Source organism: Felis catus, chromosome B3 (genome assembly GCF_018350175.1).
Source record: "Felis catus isolate Fca126 chromosome B3, F.catus_Fca126_mat1.0, whole genome shotgun sequence".
NCBI classification, from domain to species: Eukaryota; Metazoa; Chordata; class Mammalia; order Carnivora; family Felidae; genus Felis; species Felis catus.
In genome coordinates this window covers 95062272-95084232 of record NC_058373.1, presented here as the reverse complement: position 1 = coordinate 95084232, position 21961 = coordinate 95062272, and the positions used below count along the sequence as shown (strand labels likewise).

General features: G+C 34.3%; 1 protein-coding gene across 2 annotated transcripts in view; it reads left to right on the top strand.

Annotated features, from left to right (window-relative positions):
• The window catches only part of MDGA2 (MAM domain containing glycosylphosphatidylinositol anchor 2), an 852594-nt gene that overhangs the window by 529048 nt on the left and 301585 nt on the right, over positions 1-21961 (top strand). For both annotated transcript variants that reach the window (XM_023255671.2, XR_002743071.2), the window contains exon 4: positions 5080-5276. In XM_023255671.2, coding sequence (XP_023111439.1) covers positions 5080-5276 — 197 coding nt within the window. The remainder of the gene's footprint in view (positions 1-5079; positions 5277-21961) is intronic.

Genomic DNA, 21961 nt, shown 5'->3' with positions numbered 1-21961 from the left:
ATTCACAACACAGGGTCCTACCTAAGCACTCATGGGACTAGAAGCACATTTTGCAGCAGTGAAGATATAGCAGTGAGAACATTGCCATGGGATTCCATGGTCATATATTCTTTATTACCTAAAAATACCAACTTACTAGAGTGATAGAATGGTCTTTGGAGGGGGCATCTGAGTCTCAGAGAGATAATGGCTGCTAAGAAAGGGGTGCTATTCTCTAAGATACAGTACACATTCTAAATCAATGATCATTATTATCTAATGCTTTTTTTTTTCTATAGGATACATAGGTTCAAAACCAAGGAGTGAGCCCACTTACTAACATTACATTCAGTGTCTCACTTGGGGAATCCATGTTTCCCTTCCAACTCTGGGTTCTGCCAGTTTAGAAGTCCTAAGTTCTCAGAAGAGGAAAAGCTTTTATTAAGTGATATATCAAGAGCCCCATTAATCTTTAAGCCATAGCTGCTACTCATTTACTTTAGGTTTCCTATGTTAGGAAATAGGGAATAAGAGGAGTCACCATCCTGGAAGGAGTAACTGACCCTTATGGTTAGCTGGAGGTAGGGATGTTGTTACAGTGAGACAGTAAATAATATGTTTGATACCCAGTTGATCCACTTAATCATTTCTTGGTCTTCTCTTGACCAATTTTGGTGGTAAACATCAGTAATGTGCATCAGTAATGGCTTGAGAAGGACATGGTGACCTGGTGCACAAAATCCTCAGTGAGGAAGGGTTGGTAACCTCAGTAAGGGGATCTACTTATACCAAAAGTTGTACTAGCCTAGCATGAGAGCAATTTAGAATGAGAATAGTAGAAAGAGATGACGAATATCATCTCACCACAGTTTCTTTTGACAGTTTTCCCCAGAAAGTTGACTAACCAGCATCCTGGAGTAGCTTTTCCCAGATAGAGTGAATTATCATAACTAGAAAGTGGATGTGAGCAGATGCTGTATGCAGCAGCCAGATCCCTTCCTTGATACTGAAGGACTCATTCCTCCAACTGCTGAGAGTTTTAGCAGCTGATGGCTATCAGCTAAATCTTTCTTTAGAAACCACCCTGGGTGCAGTTGATTTTGGCTCTTGATTTTGGCTCAGGTCATGATCTTTAAGTCCTGAGATCAAGCCCTGAGCCCCGCCCCTGGCTCTGTGCTGAGGATGGAGCCTATTTAGGATTCTCTCTCTCCCTCTCTCTCTGCCCTTTCCCTGCTTCAAGCCACTCTCCATCTCTCTCTTTCTCTCTCTCTCAAAATAAATAAATAAACTAAAAAAAAAAAAAGAAAAAAAAAAAAGAAATTATCCTAAACCTAATAGAGCTATCCCTCCCAAGGTCATGCCTTCTAGGTGGGAGTAGCACAGAGGGAAGGACTGATTGAGGAGGAGGGGGTGGGTATATAAAGTTTAGCTCCCTTGCCTTAGGGCAGGACAACTGTGAGAAGACCTCACAGCTCCATCACTTCTATAGAGCTACTGAGACCTTTGTTATAACTGCTGTAGCTCAACTCTCCTCCCCAACAATCCTAAGTCTGTCACTCAAGTGTTGATCTAGAAGGTACTTCTCAATATACTTCCTGCACACATACCTCTCTTTTAGAGTCTTTTCCAAGAAACCTGACCTACAACAAATACTCATATTCAATATACATTCACTAAGACTATATAGAGTTTATGTTAAACATATGTACTGCTTTAAGTGATTTATATGTATATGGTAAAATTGTATATCATGAAGTATATTTATATGTGTATAAATATAAACATACCCCCCCACACATATAAAATATATTTTTTTAGGAATGTCATTGTTTGACTTTCTAGAACATGACTTGTCTTTGTTATGTTTGTTTTTAAATAAAATATATATATATATATTTATAAGTAATATGTATATTATATTATAATACATTATATTATAATATAATAATATATAATATATTATATAATTATATATATAAAATATATATATGATATATATATATATATATATATGATATATATATATATATATATCATTTAGGAGCTTTGTGAAGTAGAAGTTCCTAAACATGGGTGAATCCAACAGATAATTCTGCCAATACAATGTTCAGTGCACATTGTCACAGGATTGGATTCTCAGAAGGCCAGTGACCTGAAACTTACATAGATCAGAGAAGAGCATGTTTAAATGTTTGTTCAGGTTTGGTCTATTGACACCATCACCTAACAAGAAAAGAGCTAGGGATATGTCAATAAATGCATGTTGGAGAGTACAGTATTGTTAACTACTTGGAGGCCTGGGAGTATCTTCGTTGTTGGCATTGATTACCATCCACTTGTTTTGTCCCTAAACTTTCTGGCTTCAGAATTTTGTTTTTACAACATAACACAGATCATATCTCCTAAAAATGAGATAGGACTAAAAGAAATTATGTTTTGTCTAAGAAAAAAAAAAATAAGTCGTTTACAATCCATTCACAATACTTTTTTTTTCAAGTCACTAAGGCTGAATTCATATAATCAATCTCCTCTAAGGATTTGATTTGTATGTGAAGGACTAATCATCAAGTAAGCGAATATTTGATAGATTCTCAAGACCTTTAAACATTTCATAATAATGATGCTGGTATCCCTAAGTACACTGACTATTAAAACCAGATGGCATGTATCCTTGCACAGCTAATAGAATGAATTTAAACTGAAAGTTCCTTCAATTTTACCAAAAAGCAGCAGTTGTTCTGTAAATTTATACTACTAAAATTAGAAGCCTTTGAGGTAGCTGTGAAAAGATTCTAATGTTGGAAAAAAAAAAACTCAGAATGTTGCAAAACTAGAAATTTAAGTAGGGCTGTCAAGCAGTTCACATTTGGAAAAACCTTTTTTAAAACTGGGGAAATTTGAGAATTCTGTTCTTTGATTCCTTAGGGCTGCTATTACTTCATGACTTTTGTTGACTTTTTATTATTTTAATGCATCACAAAGAATCTTTTTAAAGAACACTGCTTTTTAACTATTCTGGGTGGCATATGCTCACACACCTTACTATTCTTATGTTTATTTAATGTATATAATATATAACATAATAATATATAATATGTATATAAATATATAATATTTACAAATATAATAGCTTCTCTTCAGTGTTCACATGAAAGTATTTGTCTTATAGAAAAAATTGGTAGTCTGAACAAATGGCAAAATGTCATTTTTATCTATTTAAAATGAGAGTTTTGTGCATTGTGAATTGAGGTAAAGGTAAGAAAAGTATGTGGAATTAATGGAAGTCTAAATGAAACCCAATAATGATAATAATAGTAATAATAGCTAATTTTTATTGAGCTTCTACTATGTGCCCAAGGCTGTGAGGAGTAACTCATTTAATTCTCCAACAACTTTAATTATATAGTACCATTATTATTCCCATTTTATTGGTAAGGCAATTTAAGGCCACAAAGATTAAGTAATCTTTCAGGTACAAAGCCAAAAAGGGCAAAGCTGGGTGAAATTAATATTTAAATACAGCGAAAGTTTGCATCATACTTAGTAAGTATATACTATGTTAATATTATTAACATTTGGAACCAAGAGCGTGTTGTTGTTTTTGTTTTTTTTTTTTCCCCCTCTTTTTTGTTGTTGAGATATAATCGACATATAGCATTATATCAGTTTCAGGTATACCACACAATGAGTTGATATTTGTGCGTATTGCAAAATGATCACCAAAATAAGTTTAGTTAGCATCTATCACCATGCATGAGGTACAGATACTTTTGTGTGTGTGATGATAACTTTTAAGATCTATTTTCTTATTGACTTTTAAATATATAATACAGAAAAAAAAAACAAAAAACAAATATATAATACAGTTGTTATTTTAAAGCAAGTTTACTTTCTAATTTCTTCTTAATTAAAGAAACTGGGATATGGTAGATCAGGGGTTGACAATCTATGGCAAGCTGTGGCCCATGAGCCAAATCTGTCTAGGCACCTACATTTGTAAATAGTTTTACTGGGACTTGGCAATGTTAATCAACCATTCATTTAATTAGCTGTCTTTGACTGTCTTTGACTTCACACTATGATGGTAGGGTTGGGTAGTTGAGAGAAAGACTCTATGAACCCAGGTTCATACGAAGATTGTATGAACCCATGTTCATACAAAGCCCAAGATATTTATGTATTTTTTTTTTCCAGAAACTGTTTACTAAACACTGTGGTATATATCCCTTCTTTAAGATGTATGTAAGATGGCAAAAATTTAATCTCAGTATCCTGTAGTAGAAATATTAATGCCTTTTAACAGTACCTTCTGTTAGCACATTTCAAATTAGCAAATGTAATCTGGGAAATAAAATCTGAGATGAAGAAAGAACTTAACCTAGTTTAAGATCATATTTTCTCGGGGAGCCTGGGTGGCTCAGTCGGTTGGATGTCTGACTTCGGCTCAGGTCATGGTCTCACTGTCCGTGAGTTGAAGCTCCACGTTGGGCTCTGTGCCTAGAGCCTGCTTCGGATTCTGTGTCTCCCTCTCTCTCTGTCCTTCACCCACTCATGCTCTGTCCCTCTCTGTGTCTCTCAAAAGTACATGAACATTAAAAAAAATTAAAAGATCATATTTTCTCACTATAAAGATGATAATAGTTTATAAACATAATATTTTTTTATTTAAATATATCTGTTATAAATGTTTAGAAAAGATGTTAAGGGATTAAGGAAAGGAGTCTGTTGAGCCTCTTGATATTTCCCTGTCCCTGTTTCGTTGTTTTGGCTAATCTCTTGAATTGAAGGGTCTTGGATTCTGATCTCTCATGGAGCTCTGTTCTATGCAGCTGTTAGAAAGTGTTGGAAATATGCAAAGTCATGTGTACTATCTCAACAAGTAGAAATCTTAAAAAATAGCTCTATTTGTTTTTACTGCCTATCATTGGAATTTTCTCTAAACAATTTCAATAAACTAAATGAAAAAAACGAGTCTAGTGATAAGCAGTAAAACTGATTATGAAAATGAACCTTTGGTTGGGTTTCATATGTGTAATACTTACAAAAGCCATGTAACTCATAACATTGTCACTTGGTTTATTTTATTTTTTGTTTTTTTAGATTTGGATGACCCAGTAGTAACTGTTCATCAAAGTATAGGTGAAGCTAAAGAACAATTTTACTATGAGAGAACAGTGTTCCTCCGGTGTGTTGCCAGTTCCAATCCACCTGTACGGTACAGCTGGAGACGTGGTCAGGAGGTGTTACTACAAGGATCTGATAAAGGAGTTGAGATTTACGAACCCTTCTTTACCCAGGTAGGAATTACTAATAATGTTAAAATGCTTTCCTAATCCAGGTAGCTTGTAGTATTATGTTTATTTGAAAAGAGTGTCTCCAAATCTGGCCTTGTAAAAAACACGTTCTTGGGCGCCTGGGTGGCTCAGTTGGTTAAGTGTCCAACTTTAGCTCAGTCATGGTCTCATGGTGTGTGGGTTCGATTCCCATGTTGGGCTCTGTGCTGACAGCTCAGAGCTTGGAGCCTGCTTTGGATTCTGTGTTTCCTTCTCTCTCTGCCCCTCCCCTGCTTGAGCTCTGATTCTTTCTCTCAAAAATGAATAAATGTTAAAAAAAATAAAAAAAACCCAATATGTTCTTGACTGAAAGATAAGGTAACTCATATAATAAAATTTGTTAATTTTTATGTGATAGCTAAATTTAAAATGTTAACATTTGAAAAAAAAATCAAGTATCCTAACTTGTATTCCTTTATCCATAGGTTTACCTAGGTTTCATTATATAGTACATAATTGTACATTTGATGACTGCTTTGTTTTTTGTGGAAAATATTTCTTAAAAGGAGAAATTTTGATTTTTCTCTTTTCAGTGGTAAATACTTTTAAAGGAATAAAGAAATGTACTTGAAATTCACTTAACTTTGGTTATAGGAAAAAAATTTCTACTTTCTTTTGTTCATTTTGGGTTTTGAATTAGTTTAATAATAGAGCCTTAATTATGTAAAAACTGAAATTTCCAATGGGTCCTCAACTTATTTAATAAAAAGAAAAATCGAATTAATTTCACATAGAGTTAATGTAATGTGAAATATTCTTCTATAATATATCGAGTGGAGAATTAGTAATTCTTGAGGAAGACACTAAAATTTGAAAGAATATTTGAGTGCTGTTATTATAGAGCTTTTCTGGTTACTAGAAAGGAATACAAACCTAATTAACAAAGAAAAATAATTTTTAATTAAAAAATGTCTATGGAAAATATTCAAAATAATTGTGACCCTGAATAATAAAGAGGGATTTGACCATTTTATATGAAGCTTCGAGATATTTTGTGACCATAATTAGGTCAATATACAACTAAATTTTATATATTATAAATATTCTACTTCTAAATATTAAAGAAAAATACATGTTTCACCTCTTAACTCCCTATAATAACAAAAGGTCATCCTGAGTTTGTAAATTTCCCAACATCTCATTTTTCATCATTAAATATATTTCCCTATTAAACTGTTTCCTTAGTAAACCATTTACCTGTAATATCTGAGTTCTGACCTCTTTCAATTAATATAATTGCCAATGTTTAGATATTAACTGGGGAAGAATGCATAATTGTACAAAAACATCTGAACACACTATGTATACTTACATATTGCTACTTGGAGGTATAGAACAGCTGGGACTTACCAAGATACAAACTTCTGAAAATCATTGTTGCACATGTGTTACTACCATGACACATTGTTGAAGCCTGTTTTAATTTGACCCTCTCCTGACTCAGGCTATTATAATATCAGTTGCTTTCTGGCAAAAAGGAAGACCAAAATCTCTCCATTCATTCAGCACTACTGTAATTCATTGTTCAGTTTTTACTTAAATCATTTTTTTTCTTAGAACATTAACAAAATATTTGTTAGCAGTATTTAGTTGCTTGGGTGGCCCTAAGGTTTAGAAATCAGATAAATGATCATCTACCATTTTTATTTTTATTTTTCTATTGTCAATGTTTTTTTAGAATATGTATGTTGTCTTTTTTTAAGTTTTTATGCTAATTCTAGTTAGTTGACATACAGTGTAATATTAGTTTTAGATGTACAATATAGTGATTCAACACTTCCATGCATCACCCTGTGCTCATCACAAGTGCCCTCCTTAATCCCCATCACCTATTCCCCATCCCCCCACCCACCTCTCCTCTGGTAACCATCTGTTTGTTCTTTATAATTAAGAGTCTTTTTCTTGATTTCTCTCTCTCTCTCTCTCTGTCTCTCTCTCTCTTATTTTTGTTCCAATTGCTCGTTTGTTTTGTTTCTTAAATTCCACAGATGAGTGCAGTCATATGGTATTTGTCTTTCTTGGACTGACTTATTTCGCTTAGCATTATACTCTCTAGCTCCATCCATGTCATTGCAAATGGAAAGATTTCATTATTTTTTATTATTTTATTATTTATTCTGCATATATCACATTATATATATTCCATTGTGTACATTAATATATATGTATACAATGGAATTGTATAATATGTATACAATTCCATTGTATACATATATATTAATGTACACAATGGAATAGTATATATTGGGCTGCTTCCATATCTTGGATATTTTAAATAATGCCGCTATTAACATAGGGATATCCCTTTGAATTAGTGTTATTATATTCTTTGGGTAAATACCCACTGGTGTGATTGCCGGGACATAAAGTTGTTCTGTTTTTAACTTTCTAAGGAAACTCCATACTGATTTTCACAGTGGCTGTGTCAGTTTTCATTCCTACCAGCAGTTCACGAGTGTTGCTTTTTCTTCACATGCTCACCAACACCTGCTGTTTTTTGTGTTTTTGGTTTTAGCCATTCTGATGGGTGTGAGATGATTATGGTTTTGATTTGCATTTCCCTAATGATAAGTTATGATGAGTATCTTTTCGTGTGTCTGTTGGCCATCTCTATGTCTTCTTTGGAGAAATGCCTGTTTCTGTTTTCTGCCCATTTTTTAATTGGATTGTTTTTTGGGTGTTGAGTTTTTTAAGTTCTTTATATATTTTGGATACTAACCCTTTATTAGTTGGGTCATTTCCAAATATCTTCTCCTATTCTGTAGGTTGCCTAGAATGTGTACACTGTTAAGAATTAAAAAAACAACAACATGTTTTCCTCTAGAAAATTGTGAAAAATGATAACATTTACAGATACAAAGGTGATACTGTATAGCTATTTCTTGCCTATAGGTGGGTCTGATCTCTTGGACATGAACACATGGGCCATGTCCACCTTTTGGAAAATATATATATACTTCCAAAATAATTAGGAATTTGTTTTAAAGTTATTAAGCAAGCACAAACTTTTCATTCTTTTGAATCTGTTGCTAGTTTCTGTTACCAGCTCTAAAAAACCATCTTATAAGAGTTCTCAGACTAATAACTAGTGATTCTTCCTTTTAATAATAACTTCTATTTTCTCTTCTTTATTTTCCTTCCTCCATTCACTTAGGAGAAAACAACTTTTTAATTTGAACATTTCACTACTGATACTTTCTTGGATATGAATATCAGCCTTTACTATGTAACACAGGCTTTCTCTAAGGTGGCTGTGCTCATAACTCTGCTGTTTAAACCATCTGAATCAGTACTCTTAAAAGTATTTAAGACACACACAAACTTTTCTTGCAAATTCTGTGTTGTGGATTCACCTGCTTTAGTTGATAATTACCAATAACATACAGTTTAGCTCCTATTTAAAGATATCCTTCCTGGGGTGCCTGGGTGGCTCAGTCAGTTAAGAATCCGACTTCAGCTCAGGTCATAATCTCACGGTTCGTGGGTTCAAGGCCCGTGTTGTGCTCTGTGCTGACAGCTCAGAGTCTGGAGCCTGCTTCAGATTATGTGTCTCTCTCTCTGCCCCTCCCACATTCGTGCTCTGTCTCTATCTCTCAAAAATAAACATTAAATTTTTTTTTTAAAAATGAAGATGTCCTTCCTGCCTTTGCTTATTTGACTGTGTTGCTTATCTCTCCTTCTGAAATAGCTAATATGTATTTCTATGTGTCCAAAAAATTCATGTTGGAGCACAAGGAGTCCGTCAATATTTTTGTGTTTTGTATGTACTTAACTTGTTAATATCAAACATGTTTTGTAGGCCAAAAACTCTGTTTGATAGAAACTCTCAAACAGCAGCATGTGGAAATTTTAGTTCTTACAGCCATAGAGAGTGTGGGATTTTTCATAGATAAAATGTTATCAGTGGTTTTACTCTATACTCCATGGTACATACTGTACATAGGCCTAATGTACACAAGTCCAACTATATCACACAACTTCCACGATCTCTCCATGGAATATTGGAATAGCGGAATAACTGGCTGCCATGGTTTATTACTCCAGACATCTGACTGATTATTTAAAAAATGTAAATCTGATCAAATATGTTTTTCTTCTTAATCCCTCCAGTGGCTTCCAAATATTTCAAATAAATCCAAATAATATATTGCGGTCTAGATCCTATTGGACTTTGCTCTGCCTTCTTCTCTCTTACCTATCTATACTTCACGCACTGTTCTGGTTACACCATCCCTAGGTGCTAACCTTGTCTATCCCTGGGGTCTCCGTGTTATCAATTCTTCCTCCTATTTACTTAGATAACATGGCAGGGGTCTTAACACTGAAGACTTTATCACCTCAGAAAGTCTTCCCTGGCAGACCTTTGTGAAATAACATGTCTCCCTTCCACAGTTACACTTTTCCAATGCCCAGTTTTATTTTATTTTATTTTTCTCATAACACTGAATCCATCAAATTATCCCATTTGTGTGTTTGGACATAAACTCACTAATTATAGAGTCTTTATCTTTTCAACAGCTCAAACACTGCCTGATGCATGGAAGATTCTCAGTAAATATGTGTTAAATGTTGAGCCAGCACTTCCATGGAGATGTCTGGATTTCTAGCTATGGTGTAAATAAAACTGAGTCCAAGTTACTAGTAACTCTTGAGTCACTCTCTGTAATTCCATCCCTCTTTACCCATTAAAGAAGGCTTAGTGAAATGTGAATGAGAAAGATGTTATAATTAAATCCATCTTAACGTATTTAGTTTCCAAAGTGTTGATGATTTTCTAGTTACAGTTTTTAATTGTCTTCTTGTCTGATTTCGTTCTATCAGAAACCATACTCTGACCCATTTTAACCTTTAGAAATTAACCTAGACTTGCCTTATGCTAAGCCTGTGGTCTACTTTCATAAATGATATATGTGCGCCCACACACAAGAATGTGCACTTCGCAATTACTGTGTTTCAGATTGGTCACATTTGTTAATTGTGTGTTCAGATTTCCTTTATATTTTCCAATTTTTCTGTCTGTTCTTTTAAAAACTATTTAGAGAGGCTAATGTCTATTAATATGGCTGTAGAGTTGTCTGTTTTCAATATTTGCATTATATATATTTTGAAGGTATATTATTAGTACAGATATAGAATTTTTATAACTTCCTAGTGGATTATTTTAGTATATTATTTTCCTGGTAGATTATTGTTAAGAATGTCCATTTTTACCTCTAAAAATGCTTCTTGACTTAAAGCCTCTTGTGTCTGTCATTAATTTAACTACACTAGCTTGTAAAAAAACTTTTTATTTAAATTCCAGTTAGTTAACGTAGAGTGTAATGTTAGTTTCAGGTGCACAATATGGTGATCCAATACGTCTATACATCACCTGGTGCTCATCACAGCAAGTACACTCCTTCACCACCATCACCTATTTCACCCCCCCCCCCCACTCACCTCCCCTCTGGTAGTCATCTATTCTCTATAGTTAGGAGTGTGTTTCTTGGTTTGTCTCCTTTTTGGTTAGTGTTTGGTTTATTTGGGAAGTGGAGGGAAAATGGTAATTATCTACCTCTTTTACTTGCATATTTTATGTGTTGTTATGTCACTTGTAATCAGTATATGGTTTCATTGTGTTAAGCTGGTGAGACAAATCTTAGTTTTTACCATATTTAATCCTTTTTTTCTACATGACCCACCTATTATCTTTTATTTATCTCTTTTCTTGTCTTCTTTTAAATTTGTCATACATTTACTCCTTTATTCAACTAGGAGTTTTAAATTATCTTAATATCTTGTACTGGTTACCTTAAAAGTTACACCTTGCATCTTTGATTATTACTTGATCACTTCCTCAGTAGTGAAAAAAACTTAGAATACTTTAACAATATTTACCCTTTTGTATTTCATGTCATTTTCATCTAGTATTTTAATTCTATGTATATTTTTAAATCAACAAGATATTAGTATTTTGTTCTTTGGAGCAATCATTATTCATTTATATTTACCAGCTTTTTTTCCCATTTTGAGTTAATTTTTGTTTATGGTATGAGGGAATGTTTGAGGTTCATTTTTTGTGGATGGTTATACATGGGTTCTAGCACCATTTATTAAAAAAATCATTCACCACTGAATTTCTTTGACACCTAAATTGAAAATCAATTGGCCCTGTGTATTAGGGTCTATTTCTGACCTATTAATTCTGTTTTATCGATTTATATGTCTGTCTTTATGCCAATACCACACTGTCTTAATTACTGTGGCTTTATAATAACTCTGGAAATCAGAAAGAATAAATCTAACAACTGTGTCCATCTTTTTCAAAACTGATTCTGATGTTTTGGCTTGCATTTCCACTTAAATTTTGGGATTATCCTGTCAATTTTTACAAAAAGTCTGATAAGATTTTGAATAAAGTTGTGGTGAATCTGTAGATCAGTTTGAGGAGACTGCTATTCAACGATGGGTGACTGATATTGGCAATATGTTATAATCAAGCAAAGAAAAACTCGATCTGCCTCATTTAAAAAAACTATTCATTTTTGAGAGAGGGACAGAGAGAAGGGGAGTGGGGAGGGGCAGAGAGAGAAGGAGACAGAATCCAAAGCAGGTTCCAGGCTCTGAGCTGTCAGCACAGCAGGGCTTGAACCCAATGGTGAAATCATTACCTGAGACAAGTCATATTCTTAATGGACTGAACCACCTAGGCACCTCAATCTGCCTCATTTTGACTTTAGTGCTTTGTCATGTGTAAATTTGCTTTATAAATAATATGAGATTATATGTAAAGTTTTTCAGCCAATTTTGTTTAGATACATCAACTTTTGAGAAACAGCTTTTGAGTCTCTTTATATGTATGTATATATATATATACACACACATATATACATCATAAATGCATAAGAAGTTGGTCATTTATTTAATAAATTCTGGAGAGTTTCCTACAAAAAAAATATGTTTCAGGGGCCAGGTGTAGATAGCCACCTTGAAATTCCAGTGTTTCTTTTTTAATGGGCATAGTAAGTTTACTTTTAGGCAGGAATCACAAATGCAAATGTTCACTGAGACTAATCTGGTAACATATATAAGTAAATCTTCCTGGTAGTATGAAAATAAAAAATGGCGAAGCTTGCTATGTGTGCATACGTTCTAAAAAAAAATACACTGCCTGTTGCCAGAGTTCTGTATTTGGGCCTCTGGGCTGCCATTTTGAGGCTCGGGCTCAAGTTCAAGTTACTTCAGGAGGGATGTGGTGGTGTATATGATATTATTACTAGTGTTATATAGCTACAGAGTAACCAGGATTTCTCTAAAAGTTTTGTTGAATGAAAAAAGTAGAATTGATATGTTGAGGATTACAGAGATGGGCTTTTTATAATACAGATGAACATGATATAAGGCACATTTTTGCCTATGAATCTCCTTGATGGTAGACAGTGTCCTCATTTGTATTTTCTAACCTCCTTGGAAATTTGGAAGGACTGTGAATTATGGTTGACCAGCAGTAGAAAGCAGCAAAATAAACTTAGCTTGTGTTCTTCATTTTTATAATGATAAAATATGATTTTTTTGTAAGTTCTAACTTACAAAATTATCATTATCTAGTTGTTTTTCTGTACATTAGAAGATCAAACCATACATTTCTAAGTAATTATCCAGAATTGTGTTATTGAATTAAAGGCATCACTTGTTTTGGTACGTATCAAATTTTCTCTAGATTTAAAATTAATTTTGTGTTGTGTCCTTGAAATATTTTCCAAGATATATTTGCCTTCCTATAATGGCTTTGGTATTTTTAATGAGATAGGAATAGTGTTTAATTTTCCTGTTGCTTATCGTGCTAGTTTTTATGTGTGCATTTGTGTGTATGTGTGTGTGTGTATATATATATGTATATATATAATTTTGTAAATTTAATATATATAATATATGTATTTCATTTAATAAATATATGAATTTAATAAATTATATAGATAGATATAAAAAAAGATATAATTCTTTGGTGTTATTCATTTCTTGGATGGTTGTTTCCCATCACCTACCATGTGTACTTTATGATGAAAAAATTTTCCACATTAACATTGTTTGTATTGGAATAATTCAATAATATTTTAATTTATTTTCATAGATCCTGTAGCCTTGTGGCTTCATAATGCAAATAAGATCCTGTTATTTTTTTTCAAATTTTTTAATGTTTACTCATTTTTGAGAGAGAGAGCATGAACAGGGGCAGAGAGAGAGGGAGACACAGAATGCTAATAAGCAGGCTCCAGGCTCTGAGCTGTCATCACAGAGCCCAATGTGGAGCTTGAACCCACAAACCATGAGATCATGACCTGAGCCAAAGTTGGAAGCTTAACGGACTGAGCCATCCAGGTGCCCCAAGATCCAATTACTTTAACCAAGATCTACTATGTGCAAGGTTTGGGGAACTCTCTTCTAGAGATATAGAGGTTACTAGGCATAGCTCCTCCTCTCCTTACTTTGTTGATATGTGTGGGAAGAACTTAAGGTAAATAATGGTTATGATACAAAGTAAACATCATTCTTAAAATAGAGGCAAACAATAATGCCACAGAGAGAGCATTCAAGATGGAAAACAGTAGTACCTATAGTAATAGAGAAGGATGACAATATCTCCAAGATTGACTGGAACAATAATTGGTAAAGGTGGGGAATAGGTGGACTGTAAAGCTGGAACACTATACTGGGACCATATTATGGAAGAATTCACATTACAGATCATAGTCTGCTTATTTTTTAACATTAGAAAATCATTTTTTAGGATATTTATGTTTTGCTATTCAGTAATGATTTGTTTTTATTAAATTGAATTTCCCAATTCATATTAAGTTAATAACTGTATCAATTTGAATAAAATATTTACTTTGCCATCCTATTGAGAGAGAAAAATCTTATTTACACCTTTTTATATAACTCATGCTACTGAGGTGAAATTGGTCCGAGTTTCTAAGTCTGATAGAATTCATAAGAATGTAATGCAATAAGTTTAAGAGGAATAATTATACATTTATACTTACACTCATTACTGAAGGTGTAAGCTAACATATTGTTGTCAATTCATAAGTTCATAATAAATTAGTCATTAGACATGGAAAAAATGAGTGTGAATAAAAAGATTTTAATTTTTTACTGATACCTGAAAGTATTTTTAAAATTTCCAATTTCTTTTAAAAGAAAATGTGTTTCTTTTACTAGAAATGGTGCTTGATGCCAGGGGTATTATTTCATTACATGATGTCAACTTTGGTAATGGCGACTGACTAATGTATAGAATGCCTTCCCTTTTTTATTTTATTTACAAAAAGTAGTTTTAAAAGCTTAAATATAGATATCACAGATAATTTGGTCAATGTTAGAGGAACATGTACTTAAATTTTATCAACTACACATACTTTTGCTATTTTTCTAGAACTTTAATAAAGATGTTGATGACATCATCTTGTGTATTGTAATTACACCATCTAATTATAAGACTGAACATATTTACATCAATTACATAATTAGTTATAATTAGGCTAATTAGACTAATTATACAATTAGACAATAATCAACTGAAAATTCCTTTTTACAAATCATGGAAATTCACATGCAAATAGCCTTCTATCAGCACAGAATATTAAATTTATATGAGCAACAAAATAAAATTAATGTTATGTGATAAAACCAGTTATAAGTAGTAAAGTCTATACCATTCTAAACATATACCTTCAAATGTATATATACATGCTATTTGATAGCAATATATGTGCACACATTTGTTGGTATCCTGTTTTTTTATATATTATGCTATATATATTTTTTAAGTATTATGGAAGCTCTTTATTGAGGGGAACAGGGTCATCCTGAATGCCTTCATCATTTCCTGAATGTAGTGAATTAATTAAGTAGTTAAGGTTCAAATTTTCCCATAACTCTGTTCTTTTCTATATTCATTCAATAGGATTTGTCTGTATTAGCCCTTCTCACTCCTTGCCATGCTGCATAGTTTTATGTATTAGCCTAGATGGCTGTCCTGTAGGTTCACATATCTTGGGACCTTGTTTTCCGACTATTAGAAATAAATTATCTTAGCTCACCGAGAATAATTCTCCAGTCCCAAGAGAGCTGAATCCTTGGAATATTATGAATCTAGAGTTCAGAGTAAAAGCTATTCTTTTGTTTTTTGTTTTTTGTCTTCTGTACCTATTTTGCTGCTCTGTTCTGCGTTTAAGAATTAACTAGAATATGCTTTGTGCAAACCATTATAGTTACTGGGCCATACTTGGTCTTTAAATGGTAGGAATCATCTCAAAGGGAAACATGAATTCTCTTTTTAAGCCTTAACAATATTACTTCCCAATTTATATTCTTACTTTTGGATAATATAAGCAGCAGGCACATTCCTTCCACAAAAACTTAGGTATACAAAATATTTCAAGAATACATCCAGTACAGTAGTGACTTCCATATTTTAATGGCCAGAGCTTCATTGCTGTTGGCCCAGATGTATCTGATTTTTTTTTGCATATTTCCTTCCCTTGTGACTTATTTTCCATTTACATTTTCTTATTTATAACTGACTGTACAATTCTGTCGATGGCCCCTAACTCAGCTTCATAAATCTACCTTTCAGACTTTCGTAATGTTAAGAATTTTTTTATTACTAGTACTAAAAAGCTAATATGGTTAAAAAAATGTTTACTGGAAATATGCAAGAGAGTGAGTTGGCTTTATTTTTTTTTCTAGTCAGCAGTCTTTACTGAATTGACAACATGAACTGCACAAATGGCAGAGGTGGAACTTAACAGTGAAGTTATCTTATATATGGAAAACGAAGATCCATACAAATATATAATGCAAAAAAAAAAAAACAAGCAGAAAACATATACAATGCAAATGACAGAAAACATATACAGACAGTCCCCAACTTATAATGACTCAATTTATGCTTTTTTGACTTTATAATGGTGAGAAAGTGGTACACATTTAATAGAAACCATTCTTTGAATTTTGAATCTTGATCTTTTAAGGACTGGTGATGCACAGTTAGATATTCTCTTTCTGATGCTGGGCAGCATCAGGCGAGCCAGAGCTCCTAATCCATCCACCATGTGATCAGGAGGTAAACGGCTGATACCCATATAGCCGTTGTGTTTTTCACTTTCAGTACAATATTCACTAGATTACCTGAGATATTAGGCATTTTATTATAAAATACGGTTTGTGTGAGATCACTTTGCCCAACTGTAGGCTAATGTAAGAGTTCTGAACATGTTTAAGGTAGATTAGGCTAAGCCATGATGTTTGGTATATTAGGTGCATTAAATACATTTTTAACTTCTGGTATTTTCAATTTATGATGAGTTTATCGTTCCTCCCACAGCAGTGTAGGATCAAGAAACTGAATTTCCAACCAGGTCATTCCCTCTATGGTTGTAGTAAATTTTAAGTCAAGAAACTAGCTATTTCTTAATATTTAATAGACAGGAAGTGCTGTATATCTATTCTAGTAGTCCAGGTGTAAATACTTAACTGTAGAAAAGTTACAGAGAAAGAATCAGCATCTAGTTGATTAGTCACTACTTTTGAGAGAGAGAAAGACAGAGAACTAGGAGAAGAAGGGCAGAGAGAGGGAGACCCAGAATGTCAAACAGACTCTAGGCTCTGAGCTGTCAGCACAGAGCCCTATGCGGGGTTCCGACTCACAGATCATGAGATCATGACCTGAGCCGAAGTTGGATGTTTAACTAACTGAGCCACCCAGTGCCCCCAATTGATTATTAATATGACAAGTTTTATAGAAAAGGTAGAGAAATGAGAAAGTAATAAAGATGATACAAGAAATACAGCAACATAAGCAAAGGACCATGTGCCTAGTGAAGAAAAATGAAATCTAATTTGTCTAGATTTTATATTTTTGCCCTCTATTTTAAAAGTCATTATTATTCGAGGTGCCTAAGTGGCTCAGTCTGTTAAGCATAAGACTCTTTATTTCAGCTCACATCAGGACACCAGGGTCATGAGATGGAGCCTGGTGTCAAGCCTTGTATTGGGTTCCATGCTGAACATGGAGCCTGCTTGGGATTGTTTCTGTCTCTCTCCTTCCCTCCCTCTGTGTCTCTCTGTGTCTCTCTGTCTGTCTCTCTCTCTTTCTCTCCTTTTGCCCCTCCTCTGCTTGTGCTCATACATGTGCACACACACTCTCTCAAAATAAATAATATTAAAAACTCATTATGATTGTATGTTATGACTACATTTCTTCCTAAAGGATATGACGGTTGGAAAAGACCAAACTTTAAGTACATTCTATTAATGAACAAGTTTTTATTAAGCAGTACATGAAAGGTTTCTACCTAGTATTGTGAGAGAAACAGGATGAGCCTGTCCCAGGGGCCTTACGATTCAGGTAAAGAATAGAAGTAATGATAACTAATAAGGAAACACGAAACAGTGATTTATAAATAGGTGTCTTAGTATAAAAATGCAATAAAAGATCCAAAGGAAGAGAATTTAACTGAGAAGTTCAGAAAGACCATAGGGTATGTACACATTTTTTTGAACTGCACTTCAGTTAAGATGGGAGCAGAAAAAGATGCATATCAGGGGGCGGGGGTGTCTTTTTAAAAGATGGCAGAGTTGGGGGGTACCCGGGTGGCTCAGTTGGTTGAACATCCTGACTTCAGCTCAGGTCATGATCTCATGATTCATTGGTTTGAGCCCCAGGTTGGGCTCTGTGCTGACATCTTGGAACCTGCTTTGGATTCTGTGCCTCCCTCTCTCTCTCTCTCTACCTTTCCTTTCTTGTGCTCTGTCTCTGTCTCTCAAAAATAAATAAACATTAAAAAAAATGATGGCAGAGTTGGATGTTACAAAGAGTTCAAAATCATGATGAAAGTAATTGGGAATATGGAATTTGAAGAATAAGGAAAATAATTTTGTGTAGACTGCATGGGGTCTCAAATAAGAAACTAAAGAATTTTGAAATGATGTTTCAGAGGAGAGCTGGCTAGGATATTTTAGCATGGACATGGCATGATGAAGACAGGTCTGATGGCAGCTACAGAATGATTGGAATAAAGGAGAGCTGCAGTTCTCCATAGTAGATGGTACATTACCTTAGCCAAAATGAGCACTCAAGCAATATTTGTTAAATCAATGATAAATAAGGATCTAAAGCAAATATTATGCCGATAGGATTGGAAAGGAAAGGTCATTTTGTGAAAGGAAAATTAAGAATAATCTAAAGCTCTTGATGTCATTTAATGTGGACTAATGAGAAACAGTAAAAAGTAAATGACGACATGACTTCTGAGTCTGGATTATGGGAGAATGATGGTGACTTGCATTAAAAATAACATCAGAAGAGAAAATTCATATGAGGTAGTTCAGCCAGTATAATGGAGTGTACTAGTGAACCAACTTTAATATGACATTGTGTGCCTTACTGATGAAAATCTCCATCAAGCAGTTATCAGAGAACAAGAGACGAGGCTAGAAGTCAGAGGTGTGAAGACATGTACATAGAGGCCAAAAGCATCCAAGAGGGAAAAAAAATACATTGGGAAAGTATGAGATGCTTTCTTTTTGAAGGGAGGTGAGTAATGCAGGAAAAATAGAAGTCAGCAGGTGACATAAATAAACAAATAAATAACAATGATCAAAGAGAATTAGAAAGCCATGACAAATTATTTTAAGAGGTCCAGAGGGAGCAAAATTCAAGTGCACGGTCATTGTTGCTAACAAACATTGCAGGTAAAAGGACAGGAAAAAAACAAGAAAAGTTAGATTTTATTAGTTACAATACTATTGATAATTTCTTTCAAATACATTTTTTTCTGTTGTTGTTTAGTTAGAGATTTGTCAGGAATCTATACATCGATACTAATTGAAGCAATGTTTCTAATTAGTACACTAGAAGATTGCAGAATAAAATTTGCACAACAGATAGAAAATGAAATGGAAAACAACCAAGAAGTGACTGAAGTATGATATTCTAATTACCTACACTGAGGGGCTGTCAAAGTAGCAAAGATAATCTAAAGTGTTAGAAAAAAGCAGAGAAATATAGAAGCATTTAAAAAAAAGAAAGATGTATTGAATTGTAACAAAAGAGCATTATTAATGACATTAATAGTTATGGTTTCATTGGGGTGTTGAAATATTTTTTTAAATATGTATTAAAAATAATTTGTCAGTGGAAACAGAAACAAGTTGTTGCAGAATATAATTAACTCCATGTGAATAGACAGACTTTATCACTAAATATACACCTAAATGACACTGTTTCTCCTTTGTATATATTTGAGAATCTTTATTACTGAAAAATTGCCTTTAGAATTACTTTTAGAAATTGTCTATATTTATTAACATCTATTGAATTCATATTGGGTTCCAAGGAGATAATAAATCCTGGGGTAATATGTGCAAAGCAAAGCCTTGAGTGGTGAAATACAGGTAGTTATAGCACTTTTAATTGAAAAAGTATTCATTTACGAAGTGTCTCTAGCTAAGTCCTGTGCTAGGTGCTTGAAACATAATGCTGAGAGCAGGAAAGACATAATCCCTTCCCCCTAGGTACTTACTGGCAAAGGGATGAGTCTGGCAGAAAATCAATCCATTATTGAAATAAAAGGAAATTTGAGACTGTATTATGAAGATAATGATATAAACAGAACTCACAAAAAGGGATTTCTCCTCTTCCAGAGGTGAGGAAAGACTTACCTGTGGAAGTGAGGAGTATTGGTACCTAAGAATGAGATGAAATTGATTAAGCATAGAGAGATAAAGAACCAACCATGTGAAAAGGTTCTGTGGTAGATGGAAGGATGTGTACAGGGCACTAAGAGAATGAGATGAGACTGGAGAGGAAAGGAGAATGCAGACCATATAGGGTTGACCATCATGTTGATAGCTATTGTGTTAACTTTAAGAATGATAGTTAAGCCATTGATGTGATTTAAACATAGAAATGACATGATCAGATTTTCATATTAAAAAAAAATCATGGAGGCACCTGGCTCTATTAGCAGGGGAGCCCAGCATCAGAAATTCTGCAGCTCAATACTCTGATTGAGCAAGGAAATGATGTGATAAGATTTTCATATTTAAAAAAATCCTGGGGGTGCTTGTCTGGCTCAGTCAATAGAGCATCCAATTCTTGATCTCAGGGTCATGAGTTCAAGCCCCACGTTGGGCATTCAGCCTATTTAAAAAACAAGCAGACAAATAATTCCTGGTTATAGATAATTATGCTTGCTTGTGTTCTTAAACTATACTAAGCATAATCAGGAATTTCTTAGCAGAATGTAGGGTTTATAACATTACATTTAAAAATAAATAAGAAGAATGGCCAAGATTGAACATGTTTCAAAGTCAATAAAAGGATCTGAGAAGGGGATACTGAATATATGATTAATAAGTAACTGAAAGTCTATGATTCTTGTTTTTAAAGAAGGAAGAGTAAATTTAGAGGAATAGAGCTGAAGTTCAATTTAGGATATGTTAAGTTTTAGGTGTCTATGATACATCAAAATGGACATATTAAAGTAAAATATTGGTCTCTGTGTATGAAACTTAAGGGAGAATTCTGGAGTAGAGATACAAAATTGAGGAGAGGAGCAGGAAGATAGGGCTTGTAGTGGCAAGGAGTAGTAGGTCACCAGGGGAATTTTGTAACTCAAAATCAACTGTGAAACAGAATTCCAGGGAATCTAAATAGTTAAGTGTTGAGAGGAGAAAGAAAAGTGGAAAAAGCTAAGGAATAGCAGTCACAGAAGTAAAAGGAGTAAAATACGTCATGTTATTCAAAAATTATCTGAGGAGAGGCCACGTTGACAGAGCAGCATGGAAGTTCTCTGCTTCTGTCATTCCTGAAATGCAGCCAGATCAGCACCAAATCTTTTTGCACACATAGAAAATTGATCCAAGGACAAACACAACAATTTGCATAACATGAGCCACAGATCTCGGCAGGTATGTGGTGTGAAGAAGTGAACTGGGGGAGAGAGAAGCCGCAGAGGGTAGGAAGCTGTATTTGCAGAGAGAGGAGAGAGATTGTGGGAGGGAGGAGTACAGGAAAAGCCCTCCCCCTGAAAGTAGCTAGAGAGAAACACAAAGAATGGAAATGCCTATAAGTGACTGAATAAAAGGGAGAAAGGAGAAATGAGAGGATTTCAATGCCATTAAGACTCTATTAGGAGGGGAGCCCAACATCAGAAATTCTGCAGCTCAATACCTGGTAGTGCTCTAGTGGGAAGGGAGAATCCCCAGGAGCAGGCAGCAGGGTCTGCAGGGTCTGTGGACCACATGGGGAGAAGCAGTTCCCATGCTAGGAGGGCATTGGGTAGAGGCCATATGGCCTCCCCACAGGCAAAGATCCTAGTGGACCCCAGAGAAAATGATTGCTAGCACTGGAACAAAGAGGCCAGTGTGCAGTGCAACCTCACACCAGCTGTATGTTGTAATTTACCGTAATCTCTGAATCTCTGTCGCTATGTGATCACACAAACTTATTCTGGGCCAAGTTGGTACCCAACACAGTCTCTGAGCCTCTGCAGTAGCACAATTGCAAGAACATTACTGGGGACAAGACAGTGTCCAGCCATTGCTCAGCAAGACTCTCCCGAGAGAGTCTGAGCAGATACAAGCCACAGGGCCCTCAGAAG